Genomic DNA, 19,194 nt, shown 5'->3' on the forward strand with positions numbered 1-19,194 from the left:
GTTACTGCGATATTCAACACCTTTTGTATGTCCTAACATTCATTCCCTTGGGATGATACTAAACATGACACTCGTGGTAGTGGTTGTGGTATTTAAGGAAAATTTACAGTTTCTTTAACACACCTGCCATGTGTAACACCAATGCAAACTGCTAATTGCTGGTACGTACCAGTGGTTGTACATTTCTGGATTTTCCTGAAGTTTTATGCTTTAAAGTGAAAGGTTAATGATAGATTTTTTAAATACAAATAACAATATATTGACTGTCTTCTTGGTAATGTGTACTTGTAAATAAACAAAAATAAAGAGCTAGGTTATTGAAAACTTTTAAATTATAGAAAAAGAGACAAACATTTCAGACATACCCAAGTAGCACATTAATATTCATCTGATTGTTTTCTTGAAAAACATGATGGACATCAATGAGGCTTCCTTCACATGGACCACATATTGTTTTTATTCATGGCTTTTGATGCTGCAACTTCATGCTTTCATTTTGACTGAGCAGCACGTAGCATCCTCTGCAGCTTTTCCTCAACTTGACATTGCCCTTCCAATTCAGTCAAAACATGAGATTATCTGTTGCCTCGTATGGATTGAGATTCCCTTCCAGCCTTTATACTTTAATTTGGTTCTTCTGCCTAGAGGGATAGGACTAAAGATTCATGAAATTTATTTTTTGGTGATTCGTGAAATGTATTTATTGATAGTAGTTGCCTTGCACGATAATTCTAGTAAAGTACAAATGCATCAACTACTGCCGTTCCAAGGAGCAACTCAAAAGCTCCGTTCTTGTACCATTTTCTAACTGTGAAGAGGAAAGTAGTATGTAGACATTTGACTTGAGTAATCAGGTCCATTTTTGGCTGCATTATAGTCCAAGATAGACTGTGGCATTTCTTTTCCTCTATCTTGATTTGTTTTGCCAGTTTTGACTAGTTCTGCTGCATGCTCTGGAATACTTGTTAGCATAAGAATATCATGCTTATCCCTCGATTTTATATTTTTTACACCTTCAGGGTTCTGCTTTCCTGTGGCTCGACCTTTTTTGAGCTTCTTGTCTGTTAAAATTTTAGGAACATATTTTTGTTTCTTAGTGTTCCACATACATATGTTGATTTTTCCAACAGGTATCTAGCCAGAATTACAGAAGAGTAGAAATTGTCATTATACAGTGTCATGACTTCCTGAGAAGTCCTTCCATTATTGATATTGTAATATACTCTGCATGTGCTAATCCAGGTGCTATATCTCCTTTTTCTTTGTAGATCGTGAATTTCCATGTGTATCCATCTATTGTGCAAAATTTGTATGTTTTCAGGTCATGCTTATGTCTCTTATTGGGGCAGTATATTGCTGTAAAATATTCTGTCTCAAAACAAAACCATACTTTTATTAGTTTCCTTGCCAGGAGTGAATTTTTCAATTAAATTATTTTTATATAAATTGTTTTATATATATATATATATATATATATATATATATATATATATATATATATATATATATATATATATATATATATATATAGAGATATACATATATATTCAGTAAATAATATAATATATATGGTTATATAAATATACATTTATCATTACGTTTAACAGCAAAAATAAAGTTAATGGTACCTAAAACTGTACATTTACAGGAAGCTACCTTGAAAAGTACCAGCAACAATTAGAAATTGTTGGTACAATATTTTTGTATACCACTGGAGGACAAAAGAAAAAACTTTAGACATATTTCATTGGTACTGCCATCTGAGCCACCAGTGACCAAAGGATCCTTGAGCCATCGGTGATTCATTTGGTCTTAGAAAAAACACCTATATGTTGCCTTTTGGACCACATGTGTAACAAGGCTTTCTTTGCCTCTTACCATTGTCCTTTGGTAGACAAACAGCCATAATCCTTATCATTTGGCTGCCACCATCATACTGGCCATGAGAGCATGAAGTTATGGTGCTACGGCTAGTTCCAAGAAAGGTATGTTGTGGGCAACATGTTAAGAAAGAAGGTTAACATACCTTTTAAAGACTTGAGAAGCAAAAAGTTACATTCTTTTATAATAAGAGCAATTATTAATTTTTTGTGAAATGCTTGACTACAGCCTGATAAATATATAAAGTAGTATGTGCTTTGCTGCAGTGTAGACATCAAGTTGACGTAATGTGTGTATTTTTAAAATACCATTATGAGTAAAAGAGAATTTCTGTTACCGTTCCCAGAATCCTCATTTGCACACTTATAATGTCTTCTTTTAGTATGATAAAAAACAAAGGGCTTAGGAATGATCTTTGACGGGTATTGACTTGTCTAAAATTTTTTTGATAAATTTGCCAATGATGGTCTTGAGCGATGCCTAATACACAAGAATGCAAGAAAAAATGTTTTAATTGTGCTCTAACCAAGAGTGAAAGCGTAAGTTTTTCAACAGACCAGGCAGGTGCTAGCAAACCTGAGTATAACAGAGACCTAGTCTTTATTAGATCCATCTCTTGAACCAATTGAGGATAATGGGGAGCACCGTGAATGATGAACTTTGGAAACATAGAAGACGATGACTCTAAACCAAGTTCCTCCTCCTCCAGGACAAAAGAATGAAACAGAGTGGCAGAACTGATGCGTTAAACAAAAACCCCAGGTGATGTGAAAGAAAAGGCAGCAGAAGATGTAACCTTATGTGGTACTTCTCCTGAAGCTTCACGAGACAGTGGAGAAAGTAGTGAGATAGCACCACGGATTTTATGAAGCACAACCTCTTGTGATGCTGCTCCTAAAGTACTGAGAGGTGACAGAGAAATATAAGAGATATATCCCTAAGCATATGAAGCACACCCTCTAGATGCACCTTACCTGAGGGACCAAGAAACAGCGGAGAAGGTGGTGACTTGTAAGTCACCACTAAATATAGTAACAGACCCTCTTGTTTTGCCACACTGGAAGCACCAACAGGAAGTAGAGAAAACACTGACAACTCCACTTGAAGAGCATGGTTGGGAGGAGGGCCAGCAATAGCTGACACATCTGCCTCACTCATAGTTTCCTCACAAGACCAAGTTGTCAACAGAAGAGAAATCACAAGCCAGTAAGGCTAGTAAAGTGGCATTCCTTAGGTTTAATAGGGGTGCCTGCTAATGAAGCCAAAATAAAAAAAAAAGATCATTATAGGTTGCAAAAGTAGAAGAGCCACTAACAGCAGAAACTGTTATTACTGGTAGAAGAAATAGATTAACAGGAGAAAAGGAGTGGAATGAACAGAATGAGACCGAGGTACCGACATTGATGGAATAGGCTTAACAGTAAATTGAACAATATTGTCATCAGTACTGGAACAAATAACAGAAGAATGCTGAACATATCATAATTGTTATTCTCACTTAAATTAGGAGCGGAGCCTAAGCTAACCTCCCTGCCACTGGAGTCTGATGAAGGCAGGTTTGGTAACTGGTGCAGCTGTTTACACTTTCTGAAATAATCTTTTGGTGAGAGAGCCAAAAGCCTAACCACTTGAGTCGGATGAGAGGCAGGTGTTGTAAGCCAGAGAATAACTTTTCCTCTCAAAGAGGACTTTGAAAAAGAATGTACATTATTGGGGGGGAATGTGAATTGGTTACTCAGAACCAGAATATACTTTTCCAGAGCTGAAGAAGGAGCAGAAGACTGAGCTGAGGATGTAGGATCAGGTCTAGACAGAGGAGGTAGTGATGAGAGTAGGGGACAGAGGAAAGTAGGAGATGAAGGAGCCGGCGATGAAGCAGGAAGGGAAGTAAAAGGTCTATTCCTGTCTCATTTATTGCTTCCTTAATTACAGTATCTGACTCTCTCCTCTTCCTATATATATATAAGTACACATCTCCTGTGATCCCTACAACCAGCACAAACTGCTTGCGTAACTAACGCTATAGAATACATTGTGTATCAAATTCTATAGAATACATTTTGGTAATGCAAGAAATGTTCCTGATGCTTATGTTCCTGCTGTCGGTCGAAGATATCTTGAGTGAATAAACAAAAAACTCACAAAACCTTGAAAAAATAGCCAACGGAAACTGGCAAATCATCAGCTACCATCCTGACTTATGGCAATAAGAATTATAATGAAAACTAAACATTCGTTTATGCACCTGGTAGAGAACAGCAAACTAGTGTCATCCAGGCCAGCCAACTTTTTTTTTTTTTTTTTTTTGGATGCTGACCATCTCCCAGCACAAAGATATAGCAGTCTTTAACAATAGGTGAGATTTATTCCAAATAATATAAAATAGGTAAAAAATTTGTGATTTTACTACTTGTGAAGCTTTTTTGCTAAACTAGTCATTGAAGAGTGTTCTCACTAGTCACGTAACTGCAGTAAACCAGCGTTGTTGATCTTTTGTTTGTATTGAGTGTATTTAAGCAGAAGTGAATTTTTAATTGCATTTAATAATTTCCCTGGTTTTAACTGAAAGGAATATTAAATACACCACTTTAAGCTTGTTGTCTGAATGTTTTCTTATTGATTTCATTTGTATTTCTTTGATATAAATGGTGTCTTATGAGATTGGTGTTTTTGAGAACTACAGTACTATACTCTTTACAACAAACTAGAAAGTCTGAAGAGTTTATACATTTAGTTTATTACGGTAAAATATTCGTGCAAAATAGGTTTAGTGTCACTTTTTCTAAAGGCTCAGATGCAAGATCGCACTGCAGGTGACACATGTTATCACCTAAGATATTATAAAACTGGGATGTGTGTTCATGACACTGATACCAGAGGAATGTGTGTTAAAAATGGTCCACACTGTGCTTTTGCCCATGGTGTTGAGGATGTTCGGTAAGTGAAAATGCTTCAGGACTTTTGGAAAAAATTCTTATTTTTTGGGAAGGACATTATTTTATTCCATATGCATATCAGATACATTAGGTGTAGTATAGACATGATATTAGTAAGGCTTGAAAGTACCTTGTGCTCAAGTTTAAAAGTAGAATTTTATATATTTTGTATTGTGTCTTTGGATGTAATGTCAGTTTCCAGTCATGAAGCGTACCCAGCAATAAGAATCTTACTAAAACACCATGTTTGGAGTTTAGCTATTTGGACAAGTGTGGTAATCAGGTTTACCAGTAAAATAAATGGGAGGATGCAACGCCTGTTGTTTTATGACCATGTAGAACTCAAATCTGTATTGTGTTTCTCTCACTTTCAGACCACCAGTATATGATATACGTGAAATTCAGGTATTAGAAATGATGGAACAGGAGGGATTGAATGGATCGGGACCAAATAATTTGGATAAAGAAAGGAATATGGTTAATGATGATCCCAAATGGCAAGGTATGTTTCATTATGTGACCTCTTCATTAATAAAAATGTATGGTTTTAGTGGAAAACAATTGTATTTTGAGGTTATGCCAATCAGATGTTGCAGTATTTTGCCTAGATGTAGTTATGTCATATATTTCATCATGTATTTTTATGCTGTGTTTTACAGATACAAGTTATGTTTTAGCAAATTATAAGACAGAACAATGCAAACGTCCTCCAAGATTATGTCGGCAAGGCTATGCGTGTCCTCAGTATCATAATTCTAGGGATAGAAGAAGATCTCCAAAGAAATTTAAATATCGGTGAGTGAATCATACTTATTCAGGAAGCATTGATACTGTGACTGTTTTAGAATTTAGTTTTGTGTGATTTTTCTCAAATAATTATGGGGCATAAAATCTTACAGGAGTTTGTAATTAGTTTTGACAGTTTTACAGAAGAGTAAATACTCTCTCGAAGTTCAGTGTTACAAAAGAACTTGAGCAGTCGTCTGACCTTTCACTCAAAGTCTTATGAAGAAGCTTCCATTCCTTTGTTACACTAGAGAAGTTAAGTTAAGTATACCTTAGTTTTACCAGACCACTGAGCTGATTAAAAATTACTTAGTTTATAAGAAGATTAAAAATCATATCAGTCATCATAATGTTATTTTAAAAATAAAATAAGTTATAGATTCTTCATAAAAATTGAACAATTACAGGGTTTCATCCTTATAACAGGTTGCCATTTATAGTTTACTGTGTGCCCCACAATGATGTCAGTATTAAAGGTTCTCTTCAACATTGCATTCCTCAAACCTGGCTGATATCCTTAACTCTGCTTTGGCCTAATTTTTTACTAATTAGAGAAAAATACTGATATGCCAGCCCTACAAACATATAGAAATCTAATTTATTGGCCTGGTTAAACTGCTATACATTGTAGTAACAGTAATAGCATAACTAGGTCACAAATTTAGGTGAAAAACAGTGCTGTCAGTGTTGAGAGTAAGTCTTGTGAATGTGCTCTTGTGTACCACATTGACTGTGGGATTTCAAGAAATTTATAGTAAGGAAGACCAGTTTCGGAAGCTATCTGACCCCTATTTGATTATATGCAATGACTTTTTTCTTTGGTATTGGTACAGAGTGATAATTAGTGTGCTTGATTACAAGTATTCTCTGACATTACTGGTAGGCGATAAAAAGAACCCATCCTTTGATTTTTTCGTTTTGCAGATCCACAGCATGTCCTAATGTAAAACATGGGGATGAGTGGGGGGAGCCCAGCAACTGCGATAATGGAGATTCCTGCCAGTATTGTCACACCCGCACCGAACAACAATTCCATCCTGAAATCTACAAGTCAACAAAATGCAACGATATTCAGCAGAATGGCTATTGCCCTAGAGGGGCCTTCTGTGCCTTTGCCCATCTAGACCGTGAGTTGCTTCCTGCTCTCTCATTCTTACAGCCACTCGTTTGGTATATAGATGAAACCTTCCTAAGGTTGTGTGGATGCTGTGTATGATGTTCATTTGTGTGTCCTATTTGCGCTGTAAGGGTAGAAGTATTGTGATTTGTTGGATAAGGATATGTGGCATATATCAATGTAAGTAGTTTTGGAGAGGTTGGGCTGTACTTTGCACCAAAAGCAGTTTGTAAGGGTATTTTTCTCACTTTAGTTTTGTTGTTGCCCGTTGAATTTTATATATTATGTGGCTGTGAAGTGATCATGACAATCGGTTTTGTGCTTTGACTTTTCATTATAGAACCTTATTTTTTCTTACAGCTTAATTCATGTTTAAACCATGTGTCAATGTGTGTAAAACTGTCCTCTGTTCCTGTGTTTTACAGTTGTAAATTTTCCTGTTTTTTGAAAGAGTTGAACAATGCATGAGAAATACAGCTATTGTGAAATCCATGACTGAATTTGATATTATACCTCACAGGATAATTTCCTTTACTGATTGCTGTATCTAGACCTTATAGCATTATTTTTATGGTGTGATAATTTACTGAAGGGTAACCTTGAAACTAGTCAGCTAATGTACTGTTACTGGACTTGATTTTTTTTTCCCTAAGAAATTGCATATGTCATATTTTGTTTTAAAGAAAACCATTATATAGTATTATTAATTTGGTTAGTGTCTTTTCTAAATCCGAATTGGGTATGGTCTCATTGGATTTAGCAGTGTTAGTAATATATTTTAATTTTTTTCAGAGGAAATGACTCAAGTCAGAGAAACTGCTGCAAGTGAAAATTGCACTGGGACTAGCTTAGCAGATATTTTGCAATCAGCTCTTCCAGCAGACAACCATCTTCCCTCTCACTCTTCCTCATCATGTACAATAACATCTCAGTCTAATTCTATAGAAATCTGTAAATCTAATCACGTAAGTTCTGTGTGCGTGAAGGACCTGTTATGACTATTATTCTCATTTTTTAGTGTTCTCTTTGATATGTTATTTAGTTGGTACTTAATGAGCTGTCTGTTTTGCTGTTTTTAATTCTAATGCAGATTTTTGTTTTGAAGAATGTGTATTATGAGTTTTTTTTTTTTTTCCTACAGGGTACAAGTGTTAGCAATAACTCCGATTCAGTATTTGGTAATGGTCAGTGCCACCCAGCCCCAATTTTAGCTCCAATAGGAAGTAAACCAAGGCATTATAGCGGAAGTACTACATTAAGTGGATCTTCGGAAACACTAGGGCTAAGTAGCAGCTTAGGAGGTAGTGGAACTGGAGTAGGTTTGGCAGCTCTTAGTTCCTACCACAATAAGGCTCCAGGTTCTGAACGAGAGGATAGGGAATCAGCCTTCAAGAAACAGTTAGCAGCAATTGACAATGACCAAACTTTAGACCCTATAGAAAAAGCTAAAAGGAAACAAAATTTACTCCTATCTAATATGATCCCAAGTCAGCCTCCTGTTGTCAGTCTCCCAGTCTCAGTACCTGCAACTCCGTCTTCATCATTTGTGTCGTCTTTACCTTCTAGTTTGTCATCAACAGTGTCACCACTGGCACCACCCTTCTATCCTACTAGTGATACTGTTGAGTCTGTTGTTGGTAAGTAGAATTGGTATTTTATTTTATATTTTAGTAAGTAGCATCTTTTTAAATTTAAAGGTATCGGCTTCTTGGATCCACCCAAGCGAATGAAAATTGTTAATTTTCTTCATTAACCAAGAAGAGTGTAGAGATCCATAACACTTGCACAACTTTAAATTATATTATTATCTTTCTCTTCCTATCTTAAATACTTTTGTTACCATGCATTTCACTGGAATAGCAGATTGCACAAGTAGTTAGCTTGTTCTGAATCCGATTATAAATGTAAAACTTGTAAACAGGTAATGTTACAGGATTTTGTGTTGTCATCAAAGACTTGGCTTTAATCAGGATCCTTTCAGATGGTTAAAGATTGGTAAAGTGATGTACATGTACTGTAAGTAGAATTATTGTGGAATGGTGTCGTACTTTTACTCTGTGTAAATACAGCGAACTTTATTTCTTCAAAGCAAACTTATTGCTGGAGAGGTACCGTGTATGAGATTTTTTTAACAAAATTAACCCTCCACAAAAATCCATTACTAATAATAGCCTAAAATCAGGGTGGGAAATATTGGGCATACACACGTGCCTCTCTTGGATCACCTTTTGTTTTGTTCAGCCCATCGGTATTACCATTTATGAGCTTCATTTATGTTTTAAACAATGTGTATCCATATGGTTTATCTTCAGTGAAGGTAAAAGCAGCACACTGCTTAAGTTTTAGAGTATTCCAAGATTAACAGCCTTGCTCATGGTGCAGAAAGTAAGGACCATAAAAAATGTTAACAAAATGAAACATTTGCTCTCTTGCCAGCAAAAAAAAAAAAAAAAACTTTTGAGATAAGTTATTATTACTGAAATTTTAACTGGGCCACAGAGGTCACAAAATATAAACTCATGGTGCTGACCAGAATGGTTAATTCTTAATAAGTATAATTGATCTTCTTCAAAGAAGTACATTGCATGCATCTGGCTTACATAAATAAAATTGAACATTAACTGACAAGTTGGAAAAAATTATTTGCCCAGTACAGTGAAAGTTACTGGAACATTATAAATTATTCCAACTAGTACCAAAGTCCAAAAATATCTTAACATTCTAAGTAGAAGAGAGGAGGAAAATGAAGCCCTGCCCTACACTGAACTTAGTCTGTGGGTACTTACTCAAATTCCATAGTGGTTTTGTATATTTACAAGTGTGTAATTCTTTTTTGAAAATATGGAAAACACAGAAGCAAGGGTATGGAAACAGTCACACAGCAAGAATAAACCTTGTGCAAGGTATCATGTTAACAAAGGCAAACTAGGATAGAGACAAGAAGAGCTGTTGACGCTATGGAGTTGTACAATGGAATGAGGGCAGATGTAGGATGACAGAAAGTATGGCCATACTTAGTGGGAACATCATGTTCAATCTTTAGCAGGTTGGTGTGACCAAGATAGCACTACAGTATACAGAATAAGGCATCTTAAGTTTGTGGGTTGTAATGAACAAGTCTTATTCATTGTGCCAAGTCTTATCTGTATCTTCTCATATGGTAGTTGTGCATCATGGCAAGCTAGGCAAGACATTCTACAGCATGCAGTTTATGGACTGTCACTGGAACAGAAAACAGCCAATCAGCCTCAGTTACCAGCTGGTGATTGCATAGCTTCATTCACACACAAGACATGCAGATGGTGAAAGAAAAACATGGTCACTGGCATTGTGTTAGACACTCATCTTCCCTTTAAGGGGCTTACTGGTTTCAGAGTGCCCAATACACCATAATGTTTTGGGAATTTTCTTCATTCCTGTTGACCTCTTACTACCTAATGTCCACTCAAACTATTTCAACATTACTTTACTGTAGTGATCATTGAAGAACAAATCTTTTGGGTGGCCTCTATGGAACCCTGGTTTTGTTAGGCTAATTCATTATTGTGCACTTTTAGTAAATAAAAGTGCTGCAGTTGTGCACAAGGTTTGTTATATTTGTGAAATTACATGTTATATGTAACTTAGCAAGTAATTGCATAGTGTTAGTTTTTAACTCGCACAGCAGCTTAAATTCAAAATTCGCTGTAGCACTTCAGTTGTTTAGTGTAGGTGACTAGTCCTGCCAACTAACGGGAATACCAAGAACAACTTAGCAGGCAACCTCATTTTGTTTCTGCTGTGCCTGATGTAAACATGGGTGTTTTCAGCAGCTTTGTTCATTATTTGCCGGTTGTATAACCAGAATTTGGTGAAGTATTACTGCTGATTGCGAGTAGCCTTCAAGCCTATAGCTTTCAGGATAAGTTTTTTATTTTTTTTGCTATTATTGAGATCTGATTCAAGTTTGTCATTATCTTTTCACTTTTTTTCCCCCCCTTTTAAGAGGAATGTAGTAAGGAGAGATTTTGTGCTTAATGGTTTGGTGGATAAGCTTAAGGAGAGGAGGCGTTCTCGAGAGCTGATAATCGTGCTCTGAGCTCCCAGCACCAGCTCCTGAGCTCCCAGCTCACTTGGTGCCAGCTACAGCCTGGCGCCAAGTTACAGAGCACCCAGATACCGGTCTCGTGCCCCAACGCATGGTGCCAACTCTCCGCACATCCATTTTTTTTTCCTTTCTCTCACTCTCCTGCTACTAGCCCTCCTACTTTTATCCATTTTCTCCTGCACCTGACTCCCTCGCTTCCTTCCCACGCCATTGCCAGTCCTGTGTGTAGGTTAACAGAAAATTAACCTTGTAACATTGAAGTGTTGTGCAGTGGAGGTGATTATCTGGCCCGCTGGTTCTCCTATACTTAGGTCACTGTCAGACTCCCCTAAACCTGGGAGGAGGCATACTGAAAGTCCAGTGGGGGCTGGTGGGAAGTCCCCCCAGGTAGTTGCCCCATGGTCAAACCTGTTGCACATTCCCAGGTATGGACAGACAGCCACTGAAAAGGTGTCTTGATGGATGTGTAGTGGAGGAGGTGGCTATTCGGCCCACTGGATCTCCTAGACCTAAAGTCCCTGCCATACTCCCCTAAACCTGGGAGGAGACATACTGGTGGTCCAAGGAAGTCCAAGGGGGTTTGCCCCCGGGTAGTTGCCCCCTCAGTAGAACCTGTAGTACTTTTCCAGGTATCGGCAGAAAGCCACGGGAAAGGCGTCTTGATGGAAGTCTAGTGTTAGACATCCACTAGAAAGGCGTCTTGATAGGTGTGTAGTGTTATCATCATTTGTCAAATTGACATCTTCCTGAGCACCTGGCACCATCCTACTAGTGTCCGGCGCCAGTTCCTGTTCTCTCAGTGCCTATTCCTGAAAGCCCGACACCAGTTCCCTGGTGTTCTGCACCCTCTTTAGTACACGGCGCCAACCTACAGAGCTCCCATTGCCCACTCTCACGTCCCCAGTGCCAGCCTACTAGTGTCTGGTGCCCGTCTTTGCTAAGAACACAATGTTATTCTTTCTTGAGTGCCAGTCTCCAATTGAATTCCTGGCTCCGGCTTTCAAGTGGCCAGCGCCAGTCCCTGATCGCTCGGCTCCAACTCTTCAGTATCAGTATCCTGCCTCTAAGCGCCATACAGACTGCTCACAAGTGTTTTGGCTCTCTTCAGTCTGTTCCACCTTTGCCTAGAGTTCAAGTTGAGCCAACATTGCTCCCTTTTTAGCAACAATTGATGTCTCGTAGTCCTGTCCTTTGCAGACGGACTTTTGTGTCCCAAATTTATGAGCTTGTTGAAGAAAGCTCCCGCCTCTGGCATTTTCTTCATCCTCCAAGAAGTCTCTCAGGGAGTTGGCGAATTTGACTTTTGTTGAAAGGGAGCAAGACAAGTGTCTTTGGACTTTCCTCCCACTGGTGCTTCGACAGAGCTAGACCTTATCGAAGATCTTGTCAAGATTTTTGAAGTAAGGTTTTTTCTTGACTGGCAGCAGGAGCGTGGGCTAAGAAGATACAGGATTCCCAAGTGCTTACTGAGAGGCATTGCCATGGATTGTCTCTTAGTCCTGTCCTGTGCGGACAAGGACAGTTGAGATGGTTTTTAGAGATTTCCGCTCTTTTCTTTGGAATCTCAAGAAGAGAGAGTTATGGTGCTCCCCTACTACTGTGAGAACCACACAGTCACAATCAACCCTGTTATTTTCGCTTACAGACCTACATCACCTCTTCCCCAGAACACAACCACCGTCGCAAGAGTCAGCATTTTGAATGCTGGTCTCAACTCAGAATTTTTGGGTTTTATGTCTGGCAAGAGAATCACAGCTACTTTCAGATGGTCCACTAATTTCTAGCCCCTTTTTTCTTTTTACTCGGAACATTACTGGACGAGTCTACTGGGGATGCTGTCGTCCACCAAGACTTTAGTTAAATTAGACAGAGTTCATATGAAAGTTTTGCATTTCTTCCTCTAGTTTTCATCCAGTTCCGAGTTTTCCGGTGCAGACAGTAAGCACCGTAACTTTTTTGGTTATTCATCGGCCACTGGAGATACACACAGATGATGGCTGCTATTCTCTGCTTCCTGTCAAGCAGTAAGGAGGCTAGGTTCATCTCACAGCCTTCCTGCAGTTTCACTGTGGTTCCCTCTGTCACTTTCTTTGGAATGACAATACCTTCTCTCCTGAGCGTTCTTTGGTTGAAAGACTACTTGGGCTCCAAGCAAGAAGAGAAACTGCCATGAACCCCCTTGGACCAGTGCTTTCTAGTGGCACCCATTCCTGAACGCCCGACTCCTGTTCCAGAGCACTCAGCACTATCTAGCCAGCACTAAGCTCCCGCCACTGAACATCTAGGATTGTTTCTGATGGCAGAAGAATTTGTCACACCTGGTTTTGGACACAGGCACTGCTATCCCGTGCCCAGGCTTTTGTGTCTCTTATGGACTTTTCAAGCTTTTTATAAGAGTGCCAGATATTAGCTTCTGCCATGGGCAGTTCTGCATATGTTTTTGGTCTGTACAAGTTGATGTCAAGTCCATGCAAGGCGTTATCGAGTCCAAATAAGAAGTCAAGTCCGCATGGATGTCCACGTGTCTGCAAGGCTGTCAAGAGTCAGCAGGGTCAGCAGCTTGTCCGCACAGTTGTCTGTGGGTCTGCACGATGATCTGCAAGTTCGCTCAGTTGCTTGCTAGTCCGCAGGGTTGTCAGCAAGCCTGCATGGCCCCAGCCCCCTTTTTATCTTTGACCACGCACAGTTCCGCGTGTGTTTTCAGTCTATGCAGGTGTTGTAAGGTCCATAGAGGCATTATCAAATCCAGATAAGTCAAGCCCGCACAGATATCCACGTGTCTGCACAGCTGTCAGAAGTCTTCTTACATTTGACTTCCTAGCCATGATTCACAGTTTTTCCTGGATGACTGTGCTAGTGATCCCTTGAAGAAAAATGCTTGAAGGTTTGAACACAGACCAACTGGAAACAGGTTGCTACAGCTGCCTGTCATTTTTTTTCCAAAGCCCCCAAATTCGAGTCAGACCTACAGTGGTGGCTGTCTGAACTAAGAATGGAGTTTCAAGGCAGACGAACCAGACAGTCCTGCGTGGGGAACCAGGAATTTTCGGGGACGTGTCCCGGAAGAACAGAACCTTCATATCTATGTCAGGGAGCTGAGAGCAGTTCGCTTAGGGCTTCAGTGCTTCTCAACCCTAGTTCACTCCTAGACTGTAATCCAGTTAGACCAGACCACAGTCCTAACGTTTATTACATTAACAAGGAGACACTCATTTTCTCTCCACCAAACAAGAGAACTGAGGATGATCAAGTGGAGTTTTCTAGTTTCTCGATTTTTTCAGGCCAACAAATAAGTTCTGGCAGACGAACTGAGCTGTCAGCAGCTTGTTCTTACCACCGAGTGGACCTTGAATCCCCTGGTCTGTCGGGATCTGTGGAATCTATGGGCAGGCCGACTTTGGACCTGTTTGCCACCTTAAGGAACCTTTGCCTTCCTCTCTTTTGTTCTCCAACCCCAGACCCTCTAGCATGGGCAGCAGATTCCATGCTGCAAATTTGGTCCAGTTTGGACCCCCATGTCTTTCTACCCTTCAGCATAGTTAAGGAAGTGCTGAACAAGTTTCAGGCTCATGGCATTGTTACAATGACCTCATAGCCCCATCCTGACCCATGAAAAAATGATTTCCGAACCTGTCACAGTTGTTGGTGGACTCTACAAAGCTCCTTCCCCAATCCATGTCCACTCAGTCAACCTCACTTCAAAAGATACCACCAAGGGTGGCTTGCTCTTATCCAGATGGGCCTCAGACTGTCGGGAAGCTTGTCAGAACAAAGGGTTTTTTCCCAGACGTACTGTAGGGGCTACAGGTATTGCTATACTTACAATGGGGTTAGGTTCCAAAAAACCCATCGTTTGTAGAAAAAATCATATCTCGAATATAGCCTAGCCTACACTAGGGTAATCAGTAACATCTCTACATATATGGTAGCCTAGCCTACACTACGCAGTACAGTATACTCTATACACATACAGTGTAGTAATTATTAATGTCAGCCAATTCTGCAGGTTCAATGCAGATTGGCTTATGATAATTTGGTGTAAAGAGAAAGTGAATAACAAACAAGGCTTAGCCTACACTTTGGTTTATCGTATACATATATGGTAGCCTAGCCTACATTATACTGTACCCTATATTCACATATTAACATCATATTATACAAACATCAACATAACAATTGTGCATCTTTTCCATGGATCTTTTAAAAAGTTATGCTTTACTACACTGTATCCAATAATATTGTATATATTCTCATATTGCTTTTGTATTATGAGTTGCGATCAGTGTTTTGGTTTGGAAATCGATTACACAGTAAGTTTATTTCGCCGCATTTAACCCGGTTCAGAGCGCTTTTCTTGCTTCTGGTTAGCGTAAATGAATCTCTAGATACTTTATTTATATGGGACAACGATATTTCTCAATATACGAAGTGTTTTTAAGTCGAAGTATAACTTGAATATGTCTCGTGAAATTAATTTAGCTATTTTTTTCTTATAGATGGCGTTGGCAGCTGGCCATGTGGGGGCATGTTTGTTTTGTGTAAAAAAAAGATAAGATTCCGTTCGCTATTTCCTCTTGATTTCATTATAATACGAGCTTTACGTATTTATCTTTTATCGGTGTGAAAACAGCAGTACAGTAATGGGTGTTCTTTCATGCCCAGTAGTTTTGATTAAAATACTTTCTCTTCAATTTTATTTATGGTCAAGTTTCATCCATGTTGCCAATGCACAATAATTTATAGTCGTTAGCAGCTTGAACATTGTTTTCTCAGCTTCATCTATGACTTGCAGATTAAACTATGCAGTATATTTCCTTGCCAAAATGTAAAAACATATCAGTTCTATCATACTTAACGTCATTTGTAACATAAGTACGGTAATTGTTTATTACCATATGATGGTTGAAATACAAGCAAAAGAGCTGTTATCCGATTCAGTTATTAACAAAACAACAGTTTCTCGTTCAGTTGTTTATAGCTGTATGCATTTACACAAGAGTATAACGTTACTAACAATACTTTTATCATTCTCTTTTACTTTTTTAACTAGAAGATGGAATAAAGAGAGGGAGGAAAAGAAGTTGGTCTATTGTAATTTGGTCTCTCTTGCTGCCTGTGCTCGCGCTAAATTTAAAAGTATTTTCTAATTATTGTCATCGGTGTTGATTCCTAACCCCATTGCAAAATCGAATTATCATAAGGTGAATTATCGTAACTCGAGCACTACCTGTACTGCAAATGCAGACGTCAATCTTCTAGCTTCATCTAACGGAATAAGTGAGCAATTTTATGTAGCTGGTGTCTCAGACTCTACATCTCTCCTTTCAAGACATCTGTGACCTAAATTGCAGATTGCTTCTTTAATAATCTAATGAGATCTAGAATCTCTTGTATTTCTCCTTTAAGGGTTTTTTGAGCTTTGGTTTAACTCGGTTTTTAAGTTTTTTAGCAACTTCATTAAAGCCTTTGACTAGTCCAAGCAAGGAAGGAAATCCAGTCTCATGGAACCTGGACTTAGTGTTGAAGTGACTGACGGGTCCATCTTTTGATTTACTACGCTCCTCTTCTCGGAAAAGACCTTACCCGGAAGGCTATCTTCCTGGCTACCTTGGCTTTTGCTAGAATGTACTATTGAGATCCAAGATCATTCGAGAGTAGGTTTTTCACAAGGAGACACGGTTTTCTCATTTACCCTTGGGTTTTAGCCAAGAACAAGGACCTATCCAAGACCTGGATCCACTCTTTCTCCCTTAAGAACTTACAGAATCCGTGGCTCTGAGAAAGAATAGAGAGCCCTCTGTCCAGTTGGGATTTTCAAGTATTACCTGAGCAGGACCAGAAAAGCAGAGGGCCATCCGTAACCTATAGTGTTCTGGCAAGGACCCGTTACGACCTCTGACTAAGAACACATTGTCCTTCATCCTAAGTGGACTTTATTTCTGAGACCTCTCTCAGATTCAGGAGAGCATTTTGCCTACTTTAAGTGAAAGCTAAGGATGTCAGAGCAGCTTCTACCTCATTAGCTTGCAAGCACAATATGCCCCTTACTTCCATTCTGCAATCGACCTACTTAAGTGTAATAGACCTTCGCTTCTCACTATTTTTAATGAAAGTTAAAACTGTGTTGAAATATTGCAGTACTTTGAGACCATTATTAGTAACTGGCATGGTATCATGGGAGGAAGCATTGGATTTTATCCTAACATCTCTTCACCTTGTAGTAAGATATCGGGTTTTGGGGAACCGGAGGTGTACAAGATACCTGGAGCACCCACTGCTCTCAGGGGGTGGGTTGTGGTTCTATTTCAGTGTAGGTGACAGTATTATCTGGTTTCTGTATATTGGTACTGCGCCCAGGGCAAGGGCACCTATTGATGCTTTGCTAGCCATCGGAATACCCCTTTGCTGCAAAGCTCCCACTTAAGTAGGGGCACTCCACGGCTGTTCTGCCACACCACCACAGGTTAAGATGAGCACCAACCATAGGCAGTATTCTCCTGCAGCAGCTCTCTTAACTGATAAGGAAATGACAAGCATTGTTTTCAGTGCTAGCAACTTTTCTATTTCAAATTCATGACATGACCGAATGTTTTGGAGCAGAATATGTCCATGTATCCCACCTCCTGTCAATGTGGGATTCAGCTATGTAATTACTTGCTAAGTTATGTATATAAAAATGTTATTTTTGTGGGAAATTTAAGTTTTATATATACTTACCTAGTAATTACAGAATCAGAGCCCACTCTCCTCCCCTGTAATGGACATAAGGCACGAACAGAATGAGGTGTATGCCAAGTCGTTCCTGGTATTCCCATTAGTGGGCGGGATTAGTCACCTACACTAAACAATTGAAGCGCTACCACGAATTTTGTACTTAAGCTGCTGCACGAGTTAGAAACTATATTTATGTAATTACTTGGTAAATATATATAAAAATTAATTTTATAAAAATAATATTTTCATAAGAAATGTTTTAAAACGTACTCTCCAGTGTGTGTGGAGGCCCGGCTACTTCCAACCCACCCCACTATAATCAAATCACTCTATTGTGGTAGTGCATGGAGGTTTAGGGGGAAAAAAACTGCAGTGCCAATGCTTAAAACAGATGGGTGGATAGTTCATTTTATACGAATGTTAATCATGAAACCAAAAGATGGTCATAAGATAGATTATACTAATAGATTTAAACCATTTATAGTACAGTTGTATGTTTTACACCACCTGTAAATAATGAAATGAAAGAGAGAGATTTGGCACAAATGTTGCCATATTTCTGGAAAACTAAGTCAGTTCTTGTGTTGGTACACATCATTAGTTATCTTGCATAATCCTCCTTTCCTTCTCAGCTTCTTGAATTTCGCTTAAATGTCCCTGACTGCACAGTTGCGTTTTGTCTCAAATTTAATCTTCATTCTTTGCAAAATTTTGTATTTTGTATATGTGGTCAGTAATACTGTGAAATTAAGCAGGACATATATTTCAGAAAATAGGAAAGGTATTTATTAAAACTGAAAGATATTGAAGCAGATAGAAATAAGAGACTTCCTTTGTTTATGTATGACAATCAGTGTCTTAATGAAGAAAACCAGCTGTAAATACTATATTTATGCCCTATACCCTGTGATAAACTAACCGTTTCTACCCATCCTGTAAATTATAGGATTTAACTGTGGACCACTTGACCCTGTTTTAAGCAGATTAATTGTTAATTGCGGGTTATAATTGCTTTTTTTGTTATGGTGCTCTCTTCTACTGTGAGATTCACACAGTTGCAATGGGTTATCGCTCCTCCTGGCGATGGGCTGCTTCATTTCTCTCTCTTAGACAGTAGATGAAGGTCAAGAGGGAGACAATCCAGATAGTTCTTTCACCCATACACCGGGGCGATTGGATAGGAGCTTGGATATGCAGGGAGCTGTCTTCCCATATCCCCATCCGAACCCCAGAGAGTTTTTTTCAGTTCTGCCTTTTGGGACAGGGCTTCCTAATCGGGAGTCTTTGCTTCGACCTCCCGATTACTAGCTCTTCCTGTGTTTGACTTCCCCTTTTGTCTGGGCATTACTTCAGTCTTTACATGTCGACTAACTTCATTATCTTGGAAGAAAAGGGGCTCGGAGGGTCTTAACAGTAACCTTCACCAGGACAGGAAAACACTGTCATACACCTCTGTGTTGTTTCTTAGCCCAGGTTTCTTTAGTCAGATTTCCAGTGGTGGCTGCCTGAACATGACATGTGCAAGGGAATTCCTTCTTCTGCTGAGCTTAGCTCCAGTCATCTCAGCACCTCAGATCTAGGTCAAAGGAGCCCATTTGAAGAACCGGGAAGATGTCCAGGGGTCGGTCCCCAAGAAGAACGGAACCTCACTTGTACTTTGGAGATCTAAAGTG

The 19,194-nt window shown here is 39.1% G+C and overlaps 2 protein-coding genes across 3 annotated transcripts in view; one reads left to right on the top strand and one right to left on the bottom strand.

The window, feature by feature from the left end:
• LOC136851300 (RING finger protein unkempt homolog) overlaps positions 1-19,194 on the top strand; it is a 45,987-nt gene that overhangs the window by 1,124 nt on the left and 25,669 nt on the right. For both annotated transcript variants that reach the window (XM_067125299.1, XM_067125300.1), the window contains exons 3-8: positions 4,676-4,818; positions 5,192-5,319; positions 5,477-5,612; positions 6,528-6,730; positions 7,513-7,685; positions 7,862-8,357. In XM_067125299.1, the coding sequence (XP_066981400.1) occupies positions 4,676-4,818; positions 5,192-5,319; positions 5,477-5,612; positions 6,528-6,730; positions 7,513-7,685; positions 7,862-8,357 (1,279 nt within the window). The remainder of the gene's footprint in view (positions 1-4,675; positions 4,819-5,191; positions 5,320-5,476; positions 5,613-6,527; positions 6,731-7,512; positions 7,686-7,861; positions 8,358-19,194) is intronic.
• On the bottom strand, positions 805-3,039 carry LOC136851019 (uncharacterized). Its single transcript, XM_067124993.1, has 2 exons — positions 2,856-3,039; positions 805-1,061 (listed from the first exon to the last, which is right to left on the bottom strand). The coding sequence occupies exons 1-2, from the start codon at positions 3,037-3,039 to the stop codon at positions 805-807; spliced, it is 441 nt and encodes a 146-aa protein (XP_066981094.1).

The sequence above is a fragment of the Macrobrachium rosenbergii genome, chromosome 23 (genome assembly GCF_040412425.1).
Source record: "Macrobrachium rosenbergii isolate ZJJX-2024 chromosome 23, ASM4041242v1, whole genome shotgun sequence".
Taxonomy (NCBI): Eukaryota; Metazoa; Arthropoda; class Malacostraca; order Decapoda; family Palaemonidae; genus Macrobrachium; species Macrobrachium rosenbergii.

What these genes read in the sequence shown, in the direction of transcription:
- LOC136851019 (XM_067124993.1), bottom strand. Translation starts at nt 3,039, where the DNA reads ATGAGTGAGGCAGATGTGTCAGCTATTGCTGGCCCTCCTCCCAACCAT. An exon ending in GCTGTTTCTTGGTCCCTCAG is followed by an intron (nt 1,062 to 2,855) that starts GTAAGGTGCATC and finishes AAATTTTAACAG; the next exon opens with ACAAGAAGCTCAAAAAAGGT.